We start from the raw sequence: 16930 nt of genomic DNA, 5'->3' as shown, positions 1-16930 counted from the left end.
TATAATCTATTATTATCGTTGTTTACTTTGTACTCAAATTGTTCTAACTTTGGCCATTGGGAAATCTTTCCGGTTGACTTCTTTGTTCTTTCAAAATATTTCCATTGTTTTGGGGGCACTTGCTTTCTTTCTGGCACCATAGGACATTCCAGGCCCATCTTGTATTTTCCCTGTTCCAGCCCTGGAATGAACCACTTCTACACGGAACTCTGGTTTCTTTATTGGAGAATAGTATTTAGAAACCAAGATCTGAATAGTAGGTGCTCTCCATGCTCCTGGGGTGTCATTGCTTGGCAGACAGAGCTGGGAAACATATGTGTGTGTAGTAACCCACGCATGCACCCACATTATTTGTATTTCTGTGTCTGCCTATCTGTATACATACTAAAATCCATGAGTTCATACTGGTATCTCTAATTCCAGTGCAGTAACACAGGGGTCATGCTATTCTTCCCTCTTCCTTATTTATAACTTATTTCTATAACTGTCTGTATGTTTATTAAAATAATCATAAGTTCATAATGATACCTTCAACTCTAATCCAGCACCACGGGTTTCAGTATAGCCCCTCCCCCTTGCTGATTTAGAATTCCTTTTTCAGACAGTGAGAAACCTGACACCCATTATCAAAAATCTATTTACTTATTCTAATATACTATAGAAGTAGTTTCAGAATTGCCAACCCATACTGCTATGTAAACAAATATACTAACCAGAGTATAGTATTTGTACATTATCTTCATTTTCAATCTTATGCAGCCAGAATATTGTTACTTAGGTTGGTTTTGCTCTTCCCCTTCCCCTCTCCCTTCCCTTCAATGTGATTATGTTGTTCATTTGTAATATTGTCAGTGAACCTGTAATTCTGATTTCTCCAGTGTATATGAGTATAACTGAGACATGGAGAGAATCCACCTACCAGACTCCTCCAGCTTTTACATAGACTTGGCTGGAGACAGGATAGGCCTCTGGTAAATGCCATGGAGTAGCTCATTACCTTGGCCCTAGTCCACATTCCTACCCTGGTTCTAAAGGAGCCTAAAGCTGCCCTTGGGAAATGAAACTTAAAACATTCAGCAGCCTAAATATGATCACAGGATAAAAAGGGGGAAAATGCCTAGCTGGCTTGCAGAGAGTGACTAGATAGCAGGAAACTCTTGTCAGCACCCTCAAAATGGTTCACTGGCACAAACCCAACAGCCAGCTATACAGAGTATTTACAGGAAGACTGGAAAGAATCTGTTTCTAGGAGTTGTTCTAGTTCAATCTCCTTTAATTCTTGTAATTCTTTGTGCTTTGACTGTGGATTCTATTTGTTCCCCCCTAAACAATCTCTTAACATCACATTTGGGCCAAGTTATTTAATAGGAGACTTTCTGAGAGAAACTGAGTGAGCCCTCTTATCCAAACAAAAGCTCAGGTGCAGCACTATGCATGCGTCTTTCCCACATACTTCATTGCCAGCTCTCTTTGTTTTATTAAAAACATCTGTTTTTGCATAGAAACTCTCTACTTCCATTTTCTCTCCTAGTTTCTCTTTGATCTTGCAGTGAAATCTCTTAGGGAGATTCAGCAATCCACATGTCATTGCTAATTAGCAGAAACAACAAGGGATTAACTATGAAACTCATACTATTTGGAAAATGGCCTTCTGAATTCTTGCCCTATCTTGAAATACATTTTATGTCTTGTTAATAAGATAAGAAAGTCTATGAAACAAGACTTGGGAAAGTTGAAGAGAACAATGAAACATGGGTTAATACTAACTGAAATCTTAACTCTGTGGGGAGGGTTTTGGTTTGCTTATTTGGTTGGGTTTTTCTGTTAGAGAGTAAGATAATAGTGACCCCCTAAGAAATCATTGTTAATGTTATGCTTATGGCATAGCGCCTTCCAAAAGGCCACCCCAAACTAAACCAAGGGAACATGGGGATATATGGAAAAGAAGCCTAGATTTTTCTAACAAGATGATGAAAACAGTAGTTAAGTACCTCATTTATATAGCACAATTCATCCCTAGAGATCTTAGTTACATCGGGACTGCCTACACACCACTGAGGTAAAGCCATTTCTGAGCTGAAACATAGCAACCATCCTCTCAGCAATGTTGTCTGTGTTTGGGGAAAGAAATGAAGGAAAAGCCTTTTTGCAAATAAAACTGTAGGGAAAGAAATGTCAGGCACACACATGAAGGACATTGGCTCTAAGCTATTGGCGAAGACCATGTGTGGTATCATTTTAGGAGGGGTTTGAAACATTATTATGTTTTACTTCATGTAGCTAACTCTGGAAAATATCCAAGTAAAATTTGATCGGTATTAGTAAGGAGGTTGTTTAGTTTGTTGTTCTGCTCTTCCTTACCCTCATCCTCTGAGTAACTAGGGTTTCCCATTCTCACAGAAGGGACAGTGAGAGTCCGGTTACCAAAATATCGTGCTGGGGTTTTGCTTTTCAAAATGCCATGAAGCTGTTTGATCCAGAGGTTCCAATTCATGTATATGTAATTGTCTTTTGAAAAAAGTTCTGATTAAATTCTGCTTTAAAAAAAAATAAGAGCTTTTGGCATAAATGGAGCCCATTCTATAAAATTTTATGAGTTGACTATCATTTCCCCTAAATGCTAGACATTTTGGGTGAATATATATAAGGATCTTGAGAACCATATTGGTAGAAACAAATGACATTACATCATTGTCTTACTGTCAGACTACCCTGGAGGTGAACCTAACATTTGTCTAATATATTCTGAGATGAGCTGTACTCTCGGCATAGTTTGAGGGTGTGTGGCTGGGGTGGGAGAATGCACAGGGAGTGGGGATTGGTAGGAGGGAAGAAATTTGGAAGAGGAAGAGAGAGGAAAAGAGAGAGGTGATGGGAAGCAGTGGGTCTGCCCTCCCTAAGACAGGAGGCCCTGAAAACTGGTCTAAGCTACATTGAGGAAGGAGCCTTATCCTAATGAATAGTCAGGTTATAGGCTATATCATGATCATTCTTTAAAAGATCCAGGGATATTTGTTGGTTAACAATTTACTGTATGAGGATGCCTAGGTGGTTCAGTCGGTTAGGCATCCAACTCTTGATTTCAGCTCAGGTCATGATCGTGGCTCATGAGTATGAGCCCCACATCTGGCTCTGTGCTGACAGGTGTGGAACCTGCTTGGGATTCTCTCTCTCCCTCTCTCTCTCTGCCCCTCCCCTGCTCGCACTCTCTCTCTCTCTCAAAATAAATAAATAAACTTAAAAAAAAAAAAAGAATTTACTATATGGTAAGACTAAGCAACTTCTTTCTGAAATTGTACTATTTCTGAAGAGAAGCAGAATTAGATAATTAAAGCAACATTATTGCTTAGCAGAATTAAGAATTTACAAAATGCCCTAATGTTGGCAAATACACAGTGACACATATATGTGTGATGTGATTTAATGTCTGATGTATAGAATTTATTTTTAAATACTCCAGGGGAAAAAAAAATGAATGGAGGAGACATAAAACAAGATTAGCAAAATGTTGATAATTTTTGAAGCTGAATGAGGGGTTTATTCTTCTACTTTTGGGTATGTTTGTTAAATTTCTGTAATAAGGGGTATTTTTGTGTGTGGGATTTTTTTTTTTAAGTTTAAAAAAGGAAGGAGAAAAAAGCTAAGTACAGAAGTTAAAAGAGCATCACACCTTCCAGGATATAACAAAAGTAGCTTTTTGTCTGTAACTGGTGTTAACATTTTGCACAGTGGTTTTGCACAGTGGTAGTTGTCCAATTGTAGGCCTTTGGGCTTCTCCGTGGAACCAGGCGTTGTCCAAGTCTCAGTGCTGTGGGCAGGGAACTGAATGTATTTTCCCTAATGTAATTAATTATAAGAGTATTTAACGTTGGGGTAGGGGACACAATGACTTCCTCTCTTTTCTTTGGGGTGTAATGATGAAAATCAGGAATAGGGTGCGTCACAGGGTACTCCTTCCCAGGGGCATGCATTTTTGCCTGAATAAGGATCTTCCTTTCCCCACCCCCCAGGATTGCATAGGTTCTATGGGGCCTTTAGCCTAGCTCTATTGGTCCCCAAAAGGAAAATAGTTGAGGATTGCCTCCTGTTGTAGCTATAGAGTGCCTGTTCCTCTTGGCCAGGGAGCAGCAAGGGGTCACCTGGGGCCCCACAGAGCCTGTGGCTTTATTGCTAACATCGGAGCCTTGGTCAACTCCCGTCCAGCACTAGTTGCACCACAGTTAGTTCAGTTCTGTTCAGCAGAAATAAACTGTAAACTTGTTGACATTTTTGTCCTCTTTACAATGCATTGTTTATTTTTCCATGACTGAGAATTTTGATGCAATTATCACGGAGATTTCTGACAAAAGGGAAATAGCTGAGGAATTTTGATGAGTTCCCCACTTCATTAATCAGAACAAGCGTCTCTAGTGACAGGGTCAGAATTACAACGAAGATTAGATAGCAAATTGCTGTTCCACCTGATGCCAATCATTCCCCACGACAGCAGTGTGATTATACGTCAGGGAAGAGCTTTTCTTGCCAACAAAATGAGGGCAACTCCAGTGCAGGTAATAAATTTAGCAGGGCGAGCTGTCATTTCTCCTCTTGAGTGGAGTCCTTAACGATCAGAGGATGTCTTATGGAAGATTTTGAGAGGATGAGAAGAATTTCCCTTAAAAACTTACTCAATTTCACTTTGTGTAGTATTTTATTTTATAAATTATTATAGATATGTATTTAGGAACAGTCTTTCCCACAGTGATTTTCTGTATTTTACTTACCTGTACGAAGCCTTAACTCTCACCACAACTACGTTAAAAAGATGTGCAAGTTAGTGAAAAGAATATATGACCGTAGTTGAAAATCTGTCAGAAACAAAACATGGTACAGAAACAAAGGAACTAAGTAAGAAATGGAGGGAGGTCAGAATAGTTGTCTGATGAGTTAAAACATTAAATTCTGAGGGGCGCCTGTGTAGCTCAGTTGGTTAAGCGTCGGACTTCGGCTCAGGTCATGATCTCACGGTTCATGGGTTCGAGCCCCGCGTTGGGCTCTGTGCTGACAGCTCAGAGCCTGGAGCCTGCTTTGGATTCTGCGTCTCCTTCTGTCTCTCTGCCCCTCCCCTGCTCATGCTCTGTCTGTCTCTCTCTCTCTCAAAAATAAATAAACATCAAAAAAAAAAAAAAAAACCATTCTGAAACCAAATTTATTGAATAATATGTATTAAACAGAATGTATTCCTCTTCCAACACAGTTGTGACTTTCAATAATAGTTCTTGTTTCAAAGAGCAAAAGGATAGAGCACTATTGTAGTGGCACTGAAGAGGAGAAGCAGGCCCGGGAACAGCAGGGACTCAGCTGGGGGGAGAGGTAATAGAGAGAATAAATAGATCATGACTATGGAAGTATGCCACTTCTCATCACTTCTTTTTTTTTTTTTTTTTTTTTTTTAATTTTTTTTTTTTCAACGTTTATTTATTTTTGGGACAGAGAGAGACAGAGCATGAACGGGGGAGGGACAGAGAGAGAGGGAGACACAGAATCAGAAACAGGCTCCAGGCTCTGAGCCATCAGCCCAGAGCCTGACGCGGGGCTCGAACTCACGGACCGTGAGATCGTGACCTGGCTGAAGTCGGACGCTTAACCGACTGCGCCACCCAGGCGCCCCTCATCACTTCTAAATAAAAGCAGAGTGCTAGCATCTTCCAGAGAAGACAGGACTGAGAGTATTTTCCTTCCCCAAATACTTTCCTCCAAGTACATTTATGGGAATCCTATTTGCCCGAATAATGTTTGCCATGAATCAAGAATAACTAAGTGGCTATTTTTGATTCACACTTTTATTTATTTTTTTTTTACTTTAATGAGATTGCTCTTTTGAGTAGTCAATCACAAGTGGATTTCGAGAAAGCAGTTGCTGTGAGGGCACCTGGGTGGCTCAGCTGGGTGAGTTTCCAATTCTTGATTTCTACTCAGGTCATGATCCCAGAGTTGTGGGATCAAGCCCTGCATTGGGTTCTGCTCTGAGTGTGGAGACTGCTTAAGATTCTCTCTCTCCCTCTGCCACTCTCCCCTTCTCATGCTCTCTCTCTCTAAAATAAAATGTATTAAAAAAAAGAAAAGAAAAGAAAGCAGTTGCTGAGTCTGTCACTTTGCTGTTACTAACTTTTATGTAGTGAAACTGAATCATAGATCGTTAAAACTGATCATTTTGCTCTTAAAGTCTAATCTTAACTATTTGACAGACATATAATGACAATAGCATTTATTAACACAAATTTTGCCCTTTTAAATTCACATATGTTCCAGCAGTGCTCTTCTACCATAGTAAGGTATATATTGCGTTTTTTCTCTTTCAGTATAAAAGCAGCAAAAAATTTGCCCTTCATTTTTAAAAAGAAGACTTTTTGCCTAATATAGATTGGGTAATCAGGATGCCAGAATATTTCAGTATTAACCTTAGGTATGCCACTAGCTTTTCACTCTGTGAATATAGTGATTAACCCTTCTCTACTTGAAGTTTAGCTTTGTAAAGTAAATCATAATATCTGCAGTCTCTCCATTTGGTAATGATGGTCTACAAATTAATAAAACAGTGCATGTAATATTGTGCTTACAGCAATGCTTTGAACTTTGTAGACAAGGAATATAGAAATCCAAGAAGGACACTATTAATAGTGTTATTATTGTCCAGGTGGATTATGTTTATACTATTTCATCATTAGAAACATTCCAGGAGTTAAAATTAGAGATAGCTACACACAGAATATTTCATCAGATCGTTCAGGAGGAATATCTTAAATGAATCTGGTATTTTCTTTTGACAATGACACACAAGTTAACAATATATTTTTTTTCCATGGTCTATTTTGTGGGTTAGATAGGCGAATAATGCAAAAAGTATATCCCCTCAACTTGGTAGCTATGTGTCTTTTCTTTTTTATGACTGCAGGCATATCCTGTATTCAGCAAATGTCCCTTCCTCTCTCCCTCTCTTTTCCCTTCTTCCCTCTTTTCCTCCCTCCTTCCCTTCCTTCCATGGCATCTAAGGTAAACGTCTGCACAGTATTCCCTCATTTGACATAATGGAAAGGGAACAAGGGCTTTTTAAAGTTTGCCATGGTTTCTCCTGATAAATAACAATAGGGAAGATTTTGTAGTTTGTCTAAATGGAAATATAACTGAATTCTTGTTATTCCTGGACAAATGGTCTATTTCTAAGAATTCCAACATATGCTTCCTTCCTAATGTTATCAATCTTTCAATTTATATATCCTCTCTCCCTATAATCTCTCAAAAGGAGAGATTATATCTTAACTTTGTTCAGAGTTCCCAAATTTAAACGCAGTGGTGGTTGCTTACTAAATGTTGAAATAGTGAAAGATAAGTATTATTACACAGATAGAAGCAGTAAGTACAGATGATCCTGGTAGAGCTAACAAGTGCTTGAAGCTGGTCATTAGGCATTCCCTATACTTCCCACAAAGTCACTTTCTATGAAGTTACTTTGTGTTTTATTGCTACCAACACGGATTTTCCATATCCATTCATGGGACCCACTCCCTTCCTTCTGGAGGCTCACAGTCTAGTAGAAACCAGTGAACAGGTGATTATAATACAGTGTAATGAGAGTTTTGATAGAAGAAGCAGAGGTTGCTGAGAACACAGTGGAAGGGCACTGAGATTTGCAGAAAGTAGTTGGTGATAGGAGAACTTCCAGGGAGAAGTGAGTCCTGAAATATTCAGGTAAAGAGAGGGCAGAAATGGAGGACCAAGAAATTGGTATGAACATAGGAAGGTGTTAAGCAGTGTGGTTGATATAAGGCCAAGAGCTGAAAGTTACGTGATGTGGGAACATTAAGTTTACTGTGAAGGTGGAAGATGAAGGCGACGACTAGATCTCAGAGATTTTCTTAAACCAGAGAGTAAAGTACTTCTCTGGGGATATCTTTAGGGTCAGTGGAACTTGTCTTACTTGTTGTCAGATGCATGGAGTGGAAGATCACAAGTGTCCTGAGCATCTAGTCTCTCTAGACCTGCTCACCAAAGCTCTCCCATGGTCATGGTAGCCCAGCTGAAGCTGTTTTAGCTCTCCTGTTTCCAGACACCAGAGACCCCCATTCCATCCTCATGGGATCGTCTATATTCCTTTGTGTAGGATATCAGCAGGTGTTAGTAACAGAAATTAACTAATTGGTTGGTACTTTATTTTATTAAGTTTATTTTATTTATTTATTGGGGAGGAGGGCACAGAGAGAGAGGGAGAGAGAAAATCCCAAACAGGCTCTGCACTGCCAGCACAGAGCCCGATGTAGGGCTCGAACCCATGAACTGTGAGATCATGACCTGAGCTGAAATCAAGAGTCAAATGTTTAACCCACTGAGCCACCCAGGCGTCTGAATCAGTTGGTATTTTAAGCTCCAAGACAAGTTGGCCATCCTCCTAGAAGCAGGTGTTTCAAGCTTTTCAAACAAGTCCCTTAACTGGGGTCTTAGATATGACTGCTACTCCAGCTTCCCAAAGGACTGGTGCCTGAGAATGAGAATTAAGTACTATAGTTTAAGACATGAGCCTCAGCTGCATGACTTGAATAGTTATACTTGGTTCTCCTTCCATCAAGACGACAGTTGCTAGATTTGTTAGAAAAAGTATGAGGGGGATACCTGAGGTGACAGCTCTCAGTATTAGATATTACAAACACTAGAGCCAATCAGTGGTGATTTTCCACATGTTTCCATTGCAGTGTCAAAAACGGTATTTCTCTGCCTGGCACAAGCTGATCCTTGATCATAGGATCAAGCTGGGAAAAGCTGGGACCCTGTCTGACTGGAAGTTTCAACTGAAAGTCCTGCGGGCCTGGAGAGACTACACAAGATCCCAGAAGTTGGCACGGGAGACTCAAGCCATGGAAAATTACCTTAGGGAAGAAAACAGGTACTATTATCTGTACCATGAAAATCCTTCTGGTGTATTATAGGACATTTTTCCTCCTGAAGAATCCCAAAATAATCTAAAAATTATGTTCACTAGAATCATCTCATCCTTTATAAAATGTGGTAATCACTGTTTTTCTATATTACATCCCAAACTAGAAAATTTTAACTGAGGGGCACCTGGTGGCTCAGTCAGTTAAGCATCTGACTCTTGATCTCAGCCCAGGTCTTAATCTTAGGGTCATAAGTTCGCACTGGGCATGAAGCCTGCTTAAGAAAAAGAAAAAGAAAAAAAAGAACATTTTAACTGAAAAGTATAAGCAAAGATTTCATTAAAATATACTGATGTACATGCTCTCCTTTTGAAGAAAACAAGTACTATGTTTTTTCCTTGCCCTCTGGATGTCGTAGCATTGCACCTTGGACCATTTTACCAATTCAGAAGACAGAGTTTGGTTTATATGCCAGTAATTCTCACTGATGGAAATACCTGTCTCCACGCTGAATGTTAATTAGGAACACAGGGAACATCCATCTGCCAAGATGATTCCCCCCACTCCTCTGTCTTCTGTCCCACACCTTATTTAGAGGTTTTTGACACCTTTATATCATCTGTCTCTTATGCTTGTGAATGACACAGAATTTGTCTTCAAATAAAACTTCCTTTGTTCCATCATCTTAAAATTATATACATTTTCTTCTATTCATTTCCAAGTTTAGCTCTGCATCCTTGAACCAAAATCATGGGTATAGAAGGAACCATTTGTTTGTTTGGGGACAGGAGCAGTTTATGTGCTTATGTGTAATCACTTCTCTTACCAGCAACTCTTATTCAGGGTGAAAACTTGAATGAATTGTGTGTGAAACCATTGTTATGTAGAAGGAAATGCTGCCCCCTGGAGTTGTGCAGCTGTGTGACAGCATCAGGCCCTGGGGTGGATACACAGGAGTCTGAAGCCCTTTTATGAGGAAGACAAGATCTAGAAGCAGGACAGGGGCTGAGCAGCATCATAAACCATAAAGTGCATAAATCATCCCCTCTGCCACTGAGAACTTAGCAGAAGTAAGTGTCACACTGACTGAGCAGGCTCCTACAGAGTGCCAGGAAGGGCTTGATCAGGAAGGTGGGTCTTGAGCCGGACTTTGTACCATAAATAGGATATTCCTAGGTGGGGATGGGGAGATGAGGTAATGGCACTTGGTGTTAGCCATTCAGGTTGGCCAGAGATCATCAAGCATGTGGTTTCTCAAGTTCATCAATTTGTGAAAGGCCTTGAATGCCAAGACAAGGAGTTTAGGAATTCTTTGGTAAATAAAGGTGAAGTCTTGATAGTTTTTAAGCAGAGGGATGACTTAGTCAATTTCCCTTTCTTTACAGTATGCTAGGGGGAAAAAAAAAAGGTCAGCTTAGAAAACTCTTTCCCATAATTCATTTCTAAGTTCTTAGGACCTAGCGATTCATATAAGGAATTGGGATGATAGCTTACTGAAAAAGGAATAGCTAGCAAGATATGCTGGGTAAAGGAGAGAAACTGGAGGTGCTGTAAAAGGGAAGTGACATGAATGATGGTATGAAGGGAGTGGAAACTGAGTGTTGAAGTTAAACATGGCTGTGAAATTTACATACCAGAAGAAACTTGTAGAAGAAAAATATGAAGAACTTGAGATTTCATTGCAATTAAACTGCTTAAATATGAAATCACTAAATGGGGATTTCATAATAGCATTATGTGCCAATTTTTTTTTTTAAGATCTTAGAACGTCTCGTATCTGTGAATTATTTTCAGGTGTCTATTTTTAAACATTCAGAATGGGTACTACATTTTTTTTAAGTGCCAGAGTTAGAAAATACTTAACTTGTAATAATTTTTTTACTACAGAACTTTAGAGCAAAAAAATTTAGAGCAGAAAGCCACCTCAAGGATCGTCTGATCCTGCCTGTCATTTTACATATGTTAAAAGTAAGACCTAGAGAGAGTAAACGACTCTCTCAAGGTCCAAAGGGCAAGAGTAGCTAGTCCAGGACTAGACTCTGGTCTCTTTGCTTCTGATCCAAATGCTCTTTCCTGTACCACACTGCTTCTGTACTAAATGTTATATAACATCTAGGTGGTGGTTCCCCAAGACAGCTGTATTTTTCATTTGTGTGGCAATTTACTTTAGATGGCTGCAGAAGAAAAATAAAGCAGTAATTAACAAATGACAAGACATGCTGGAAACACATTAGTAGTAAGAAGCTACTAGATACAAACCATCCTTTGTGCTGCTTTCCCAAATCCCAGGCTGTCTGCATGTTTTTCTTTGTTCTAGAAAGAAGGATGGGATATTAAAAGTGGGGAAAAGCTCTAAGTTAGCTACTATAAGCAGAAACCAAGAAACATTAGTGGGATTGAGGGTGTGTGGAGAGCTGGGTTCTTTTCTGTGTTCATCAGAGTTTCTCCTAGTATCTCAGTAGACACCAAATACACATTTGCTGAATAATAAGTGAGTCAATGAGGAGTTTATTTGCTTCCTCTTTTGCAATTTAACTTGACAGTGTTTTCAAGTATTTTTTTCCCCAAAGAATGAGCTCAAGGGATATAATGGGTTACTAACCATAGAAACTAAACACTTACCAGATTGGCAAAGCACAGGTGGTTCTGTGGCCCATCCACCTGGACATGGAAATTATTTGCCATGCCCGTTACTCAGATGTCAGCTGTGTCTTCATCCTCCAGCTCTTGCATCCGCACTTGTTTCTGACACCTGAGATTTCCCTCACTGGCCAGTTCCCCCATGCAAGGCCTAGCTTTCCTGGCTTCCTTCCTTCCTTCCATCCTTCCGTCCTTCCGTCCTCCCCTTTTTCCTTTCTTTAATTTTCTTTTGTTCTTTCTCCTATTTTTGTCTGTCTCTTTTCTTTTAAAAGTAGTTATGGTAATGGTGTTATAAAATTTCAGTACAATATTATAATATAATCTCAACCTTAACAAATATTCCCAAACCTGAGAATTTACTTGCTTAGGTAATACAATAAAACCCTGGTGCACATGCTTAGTTAGACCCTTTGATGTGGTGGTGTTGGAATTTGAACTGTATTTTTACTTTGCTCAGCATGTTTACTTTTAAAAGCTGACTTCATTTCTTCCATTGCTCCTCTCTCCCTTCCTCTCTTAAATTTATGGCGAGCCCTAGACAAAATTAGGAAGGAGCGGGGTTTTTGACGTCTTCCACCAGCCCTTTTTGAGCCCCTGATTTCTCAGTTCTTCCCTGAGAAGCACCTCTGTTTTCCCCTCATTAACCTCTACATTACTTGCAGTCCTGCCCTCTCTTGTACCAGAGTTCTGGGCCTTTCCTGAAATATGCTTTTATCTCTTCCCTTTGTCCCTCAAGCCCCTCATGCTCTTTTACTGTAATCCTCAGTTGATGTTATCCCTCTCAGGAAACTGTGTATACTTTAACAGGCATGGTCTGGAAACAGTGCCCAATATCTAAGTGTTGGGGATTTGAGGGTACTGTGTGGCAGGCCAGTGGGAAAACTGGCCCTTTGACATCCCTCAAACTATGGTGTTCATTTGTTCACTTGTTCTTTCATTCTGTTTGATAGAATTTATTCTTTCAGCCAACCAGCTTTATTGACATTTACTGGGTACTAGGCTCTCTCCTAAGTACAGGGAGGAGGGACTTGAAAAAAAGTGTTAAACACTTGCCTTCTAGGAGTTTTCCATTTAAGTGAAGTTAAACATGGCACCCAACTACTAAAAATAATTGCAACAGAAGGCAGCATAAGATAAATACTCGAGAGTGACATGGACTTGGCTATCGTGCGTTATAATCCCCTGAGGAGCTTTTTAAAAATAGGAATTCATGGGCCCCACCTTCTGAGAGACAGAATGTGGCTAAGTAGAAGAGGGCGTTTTTCAGTTTGGGGAAAAACTGGTAAATCAGCACATAGCTGGGGTGAGCCCACATGCTAGCCTAGAAGAGGGGAGGCTGGGTTGAAAATAGACTGTCAGGTCCCCATTTTCCCACACCTCATTTGAGCTTTCTTTTGGGCAGTCACTTACAGCGCCCCTCTGTGAATCATGTTTGATGCCCTTCCCTCCATGCTCACCTGGTATGAAGGCAAGAGGCCAGAAATTGCATGGCTTCTGAAGCTGGTCAGGCTCCTCATATGTCTGTCATAGAGGCAGGGGGCCCAGATTTGCACTGCCTGGCTCACTTTAAAACCCTTTCAGACAGAATTGTGTTATCTTCTTTTTCCCTGGGGGCTACCTGGTGCATTATTGAATGCATTAGCTCCTTCATTCCTGCTCCTATTCATCCCAAATGCGACTGCTTGCACCGCTGCTGTTTTCATGCGTCAGATTTCAGGACTCAGATCACTAGTGTGTGCTTATTTATTTATCATTTTTCATATCCTTTTAAAAAATTCAAGACACTTTTTAGATATCTAGTAGTTTTGCCCTGAGACACTGTTATCTTCCATGAGAATTTGTTCTCTATGTTTAGGGTGTGTGTGTGTGTGTGTGTGTGAATTAGATCTTTTTAAAAAAACTCCTGTAGAACAAGCAATGTAAAGCCTTTTTTTTTTTTTTTTTTTTTTTTAGGGTGATACCATTTTTAGGAGGAATCTGAGGCTTAGAAGCTTCCAGGTACTTATCTAGTCACCCCTATCTATTCAGTTAGTCAGTGTTCTCCTGATTTATAGGTTCTAGTTCATGCACTGATCACTAAGTATCAATTCAGGTGTTGTTATAAACAGCATGGTTCAGGGGCACCTAGGTGGCTCAGTTGGTTAAACATCGACTTCAGCTCAGGTCATGATCTTAACAGTTTGTGAGTCTGAGCTTTGTGTTGGGCTCTGTGCTGACAGCTCAAAGCCTGGAGCCTGCTTCAGGTTCTCCCTCGCTCTCTGCCCCTCCCCTGCTCATGCTCTGTCTCTCTCTCTCAAAAATAAATAAAAATGTTAAAAAATTAAAAAAAATAAGAAACAGCATGGTTCATATTTAAACTCTTATTTAAACCCTAATAGTTTATTTTCTTTTTTTAACTTAAATTTTATTTTATTTTATTTTTACAATTTATTTATTTAAATTCAAGTTAGTTAACATACAGTGTAGTATTGGTTTCAGGAGTAGAACCCAGTGATTCATTACGTATATATAATACCCAGCGCTCATCCCAACAAGTGCCCTCCTTAATGCCCATCACCCATTTGGCCCATCCCCTCACCCACCTCCCCTCCAGCAACCCTCAGTTTGTTCTCTGTATTTCAGAGTCTCTTATGGTTTTCCTCCCTCTCTGTTTTGTGTCTTATTTTTCTCTTATTTTTTTTATTATTAATTTATTTTTTTGTATTTTTCATTTACATCCAAGTTAGCATATAGTGCAATAATGATTTCAGGAGTAGAATCCAGTGATTCATCCCCTACATATAACACCTAGTGCTCACCCCAACATATGTCCTCCTTAATGCTCCTCACCTGTTTAGCCCATCCTCCCACCCCAAATCCCTCCAACAACCCTCAGTTTGTTCTCTGTATTTAAGAGACTCTTATCTTTTGTTCTCATCCCTGTTTTTATATTATTTTTGCTTCCCTTCTCTTATGTTCATCTATTTTGTATCTTAAATTCCACATATGAGTGAAGTCATGTGATATGTCTTTTTCTGACTAGTTTCACTTACCATAATACCTTGTAGTTCCATCCACGTAGTTGCAAATGGCAAGATTTCATTCTTTTCGATTGCTGAGTAATATTCCATCTTGTGTGTGTACGTGTGTGTGTGTATACACACACACACACACCATATCTTCTTTATCCATTTATCCATTGATGGACATTTGGGCTCTTTCCATACTTTGGCTGTTGTCGATAGCACTGCTGTAAACATTGGGGTGCATGTCCCCTTCAAAACAGCATACCTGTATCCTTTAGATAAATACCTAGTAGTGCAATTGCTGGGTCGTAGGGTAGTTCTATTTTTAACTTTTTGAGGAAACTCCATACTGTTTTCCAGAGTGGCTGCACCAGTTCGCATTCCTACCTGCAGTGCAAAAGGTTTCCTCTTTCTCCTCATCCTTGCCAACATTTGTTGTTGCCTGAGTTGTTAATGTTAGCCATTCTGACAGGTGTGGAGTGGTATCTCATTGTGGTTTTGATTTGTATTTCCCTGATGTTGAGTGATATTGAACATCTTTTCATGGGTCTATTAGGCATCTGGATGTGTTCTTTGGAAGTGTCTATTCATGTCTTTTGCCCATTTCTTCACTTTTTTGTTTTGTTTTGTTTTTTGGGTGCTGAGTTTGGTAAGTTCTTTATAGATTTTAAATACTAACCCCTTATCTGATATTAGAAGATACTGCAAATATCTTCTCCCTTTCTGTTGGTTGCCTTTTAGTTTTGCTAGTTGTTTCCTTCTCTGTGCAGAAGCTTTTTATCTTGATGTGGTCCCAATAGTTCATTTTTGCATTTGTTTCTCTTGCCTCTGGAGATATATTGAGTAAGAAGTTGTTCTGGCTGAGGTCAAAGAGGTTTTTGCCTGCTTTCTCCTCTAGGATTTTGATGGCTTTCTGTCTTACATGTAGGTCTTACATCCATTTTGAGTTTATTTCTTTGTCTGGTGTAAGAAAGTGGTCTAGGTTCATTCTTCTACATTCTTCTACATGGCACTGTCCAGTTTTCCCAACACCTTCAGTTTGCTGAAGAGACTGTCTCGGTTAGCCCATTCATTCTTTAGTAGGATGGTCTTTAGTCTCCAATAATTTGTTGTCTTTCCAAATTTTTTTCTTGTGGTTGATTACAAGTTTCATAGCATTGTGGTCTGAAAATATGCATGGTATGATCTCGATCTTTTTGTACTTGTTGAGGGCTGATTTGTGTCCCAGTATGTGATCTACTCTGGAGAATGTTCCATGTGCACTGGAGAAGAATGTATATTCCACTGCTTTAGGATGAAATGTTCTGAATATATCTGTTAAATCCATCTGATCCAGTGTGTCATTCAAAGCCGTTGTTTCTTTGTTGATTTTCTGCTTAGATGATATGTCCATTGCTGTAAGTGGGGTGTTGAAGTCCCCTACTATTATGGTATTATTATCAATGAGTTTCTTTATGTTCATGATTAATTGATTTATATATTTGTGTGTTTCCACATTGAGGGCATAAATGTTTATAATTGTTAGATCTTGGTGGACATACCCCTTAATTATGATATAATGCCCTTCTTCATCTCTTGTTACAGTCTTTATTTTAAAATCTAGATTGTCTGATATAGGTATGGCTACTCCAGCTTTCTTTTGGTGACCGTTAGCATGATAGCTGGTTCTCCATCCCCTTACTTTCAATCTGAAGGTGTCTTTATGTCTAAAATTGGTTTCTTATAAATATCATATAGATGGATCTTATTTTCTTCTCCATTCTGATACCCTATGTCTTTTGATTGGAGCATTTATTCCATTAACATTTAGAGTGAGTACTGAAAGATAGGAATTTATTGCTATTGTGTTGTCTGTAGAGTTGGAGTTTCTGGTGGTATTCTCTGGTCCTTTCTAGTCTTTGATGCTTTGGGTCTTTTTTTGTTTTTGTCATTTTTTCTCCCCTCAGAGAGTCCCCCTTAAAATTTCTTGCAGGGCTGTTTTAGTGGTCATGAACTCCTTTAGTTTTTGTTGTCCGGGAAACTCTTTATCTCTCCTTCTATTTTGAATGACAGCCTTGCCAGATAAAAAATTCTTGGCCGCATATTTTTCTGATTCAGCACATTGAATATATCCTGCCACTCCTTTCTGGCCTGCCAATTCTATGGATAGGTCTGCTGCGAACCTGATCTGTCTTCCTTTATAGGTTAAGACTTTTTTCCCTTGCTGCTTTCATGATTCTTTCCTTACCTGAGTATTTTGTGAATTTGACTATGATATGCCTTGATTGTCAGTTTTGTTGAATCTAATGGGAGTTCTCTGTGTTTCTTGGATTTTGATGTCTGTGTCTTTCCACAAATGAGGAAAGGTTTCCACTATAATTTGCTCACATAAAAACC

General features: G+C 39.4%; 1 protein-coding gene across 3 annotated transcripts in view; it reads left to right on the top strand.

Annotated features, from left to right (window-relative positions):
- The window catches only part of CCDC191 (coiled-coil domain containing 191), an 89983-nt gene that overhangs the window by 25831 nt on the left and 47222 nt on the right, over nt 1–16930 (top strand). For all 3 annotated transcript variants that reach the window (XM_060639956.3, XM_060639955.3, XM_060639958.3), the window contains one exon: nt 8727–8917. In XM_060639956.3, coding sequence (XP_060495939.3) covers nt 8727–8917 — 191 coding nt within the window. The remainder of the gene's footprint in view (nt 1–8726; nt 8918–16930) is intronic.

The sequence above is a fragment of the Panthera onca genome, chromosome C2, assembly GCF_046562875.1.
Source record: "Panthera onca isolate mPanOnc1 chromosome C2, mPanOnc1 haplotype 2, whole genome shotgun sequence".
NCBI lineage: Eukaryota > Metazoa > Chordata > Mammalia > Carnivora > Felidae > Panthera > Panthera onca.
Note: the sequence above shows the minus strand (reverse complement) of the source record. Positions and strands in the feature narration are given on the sequence as shown.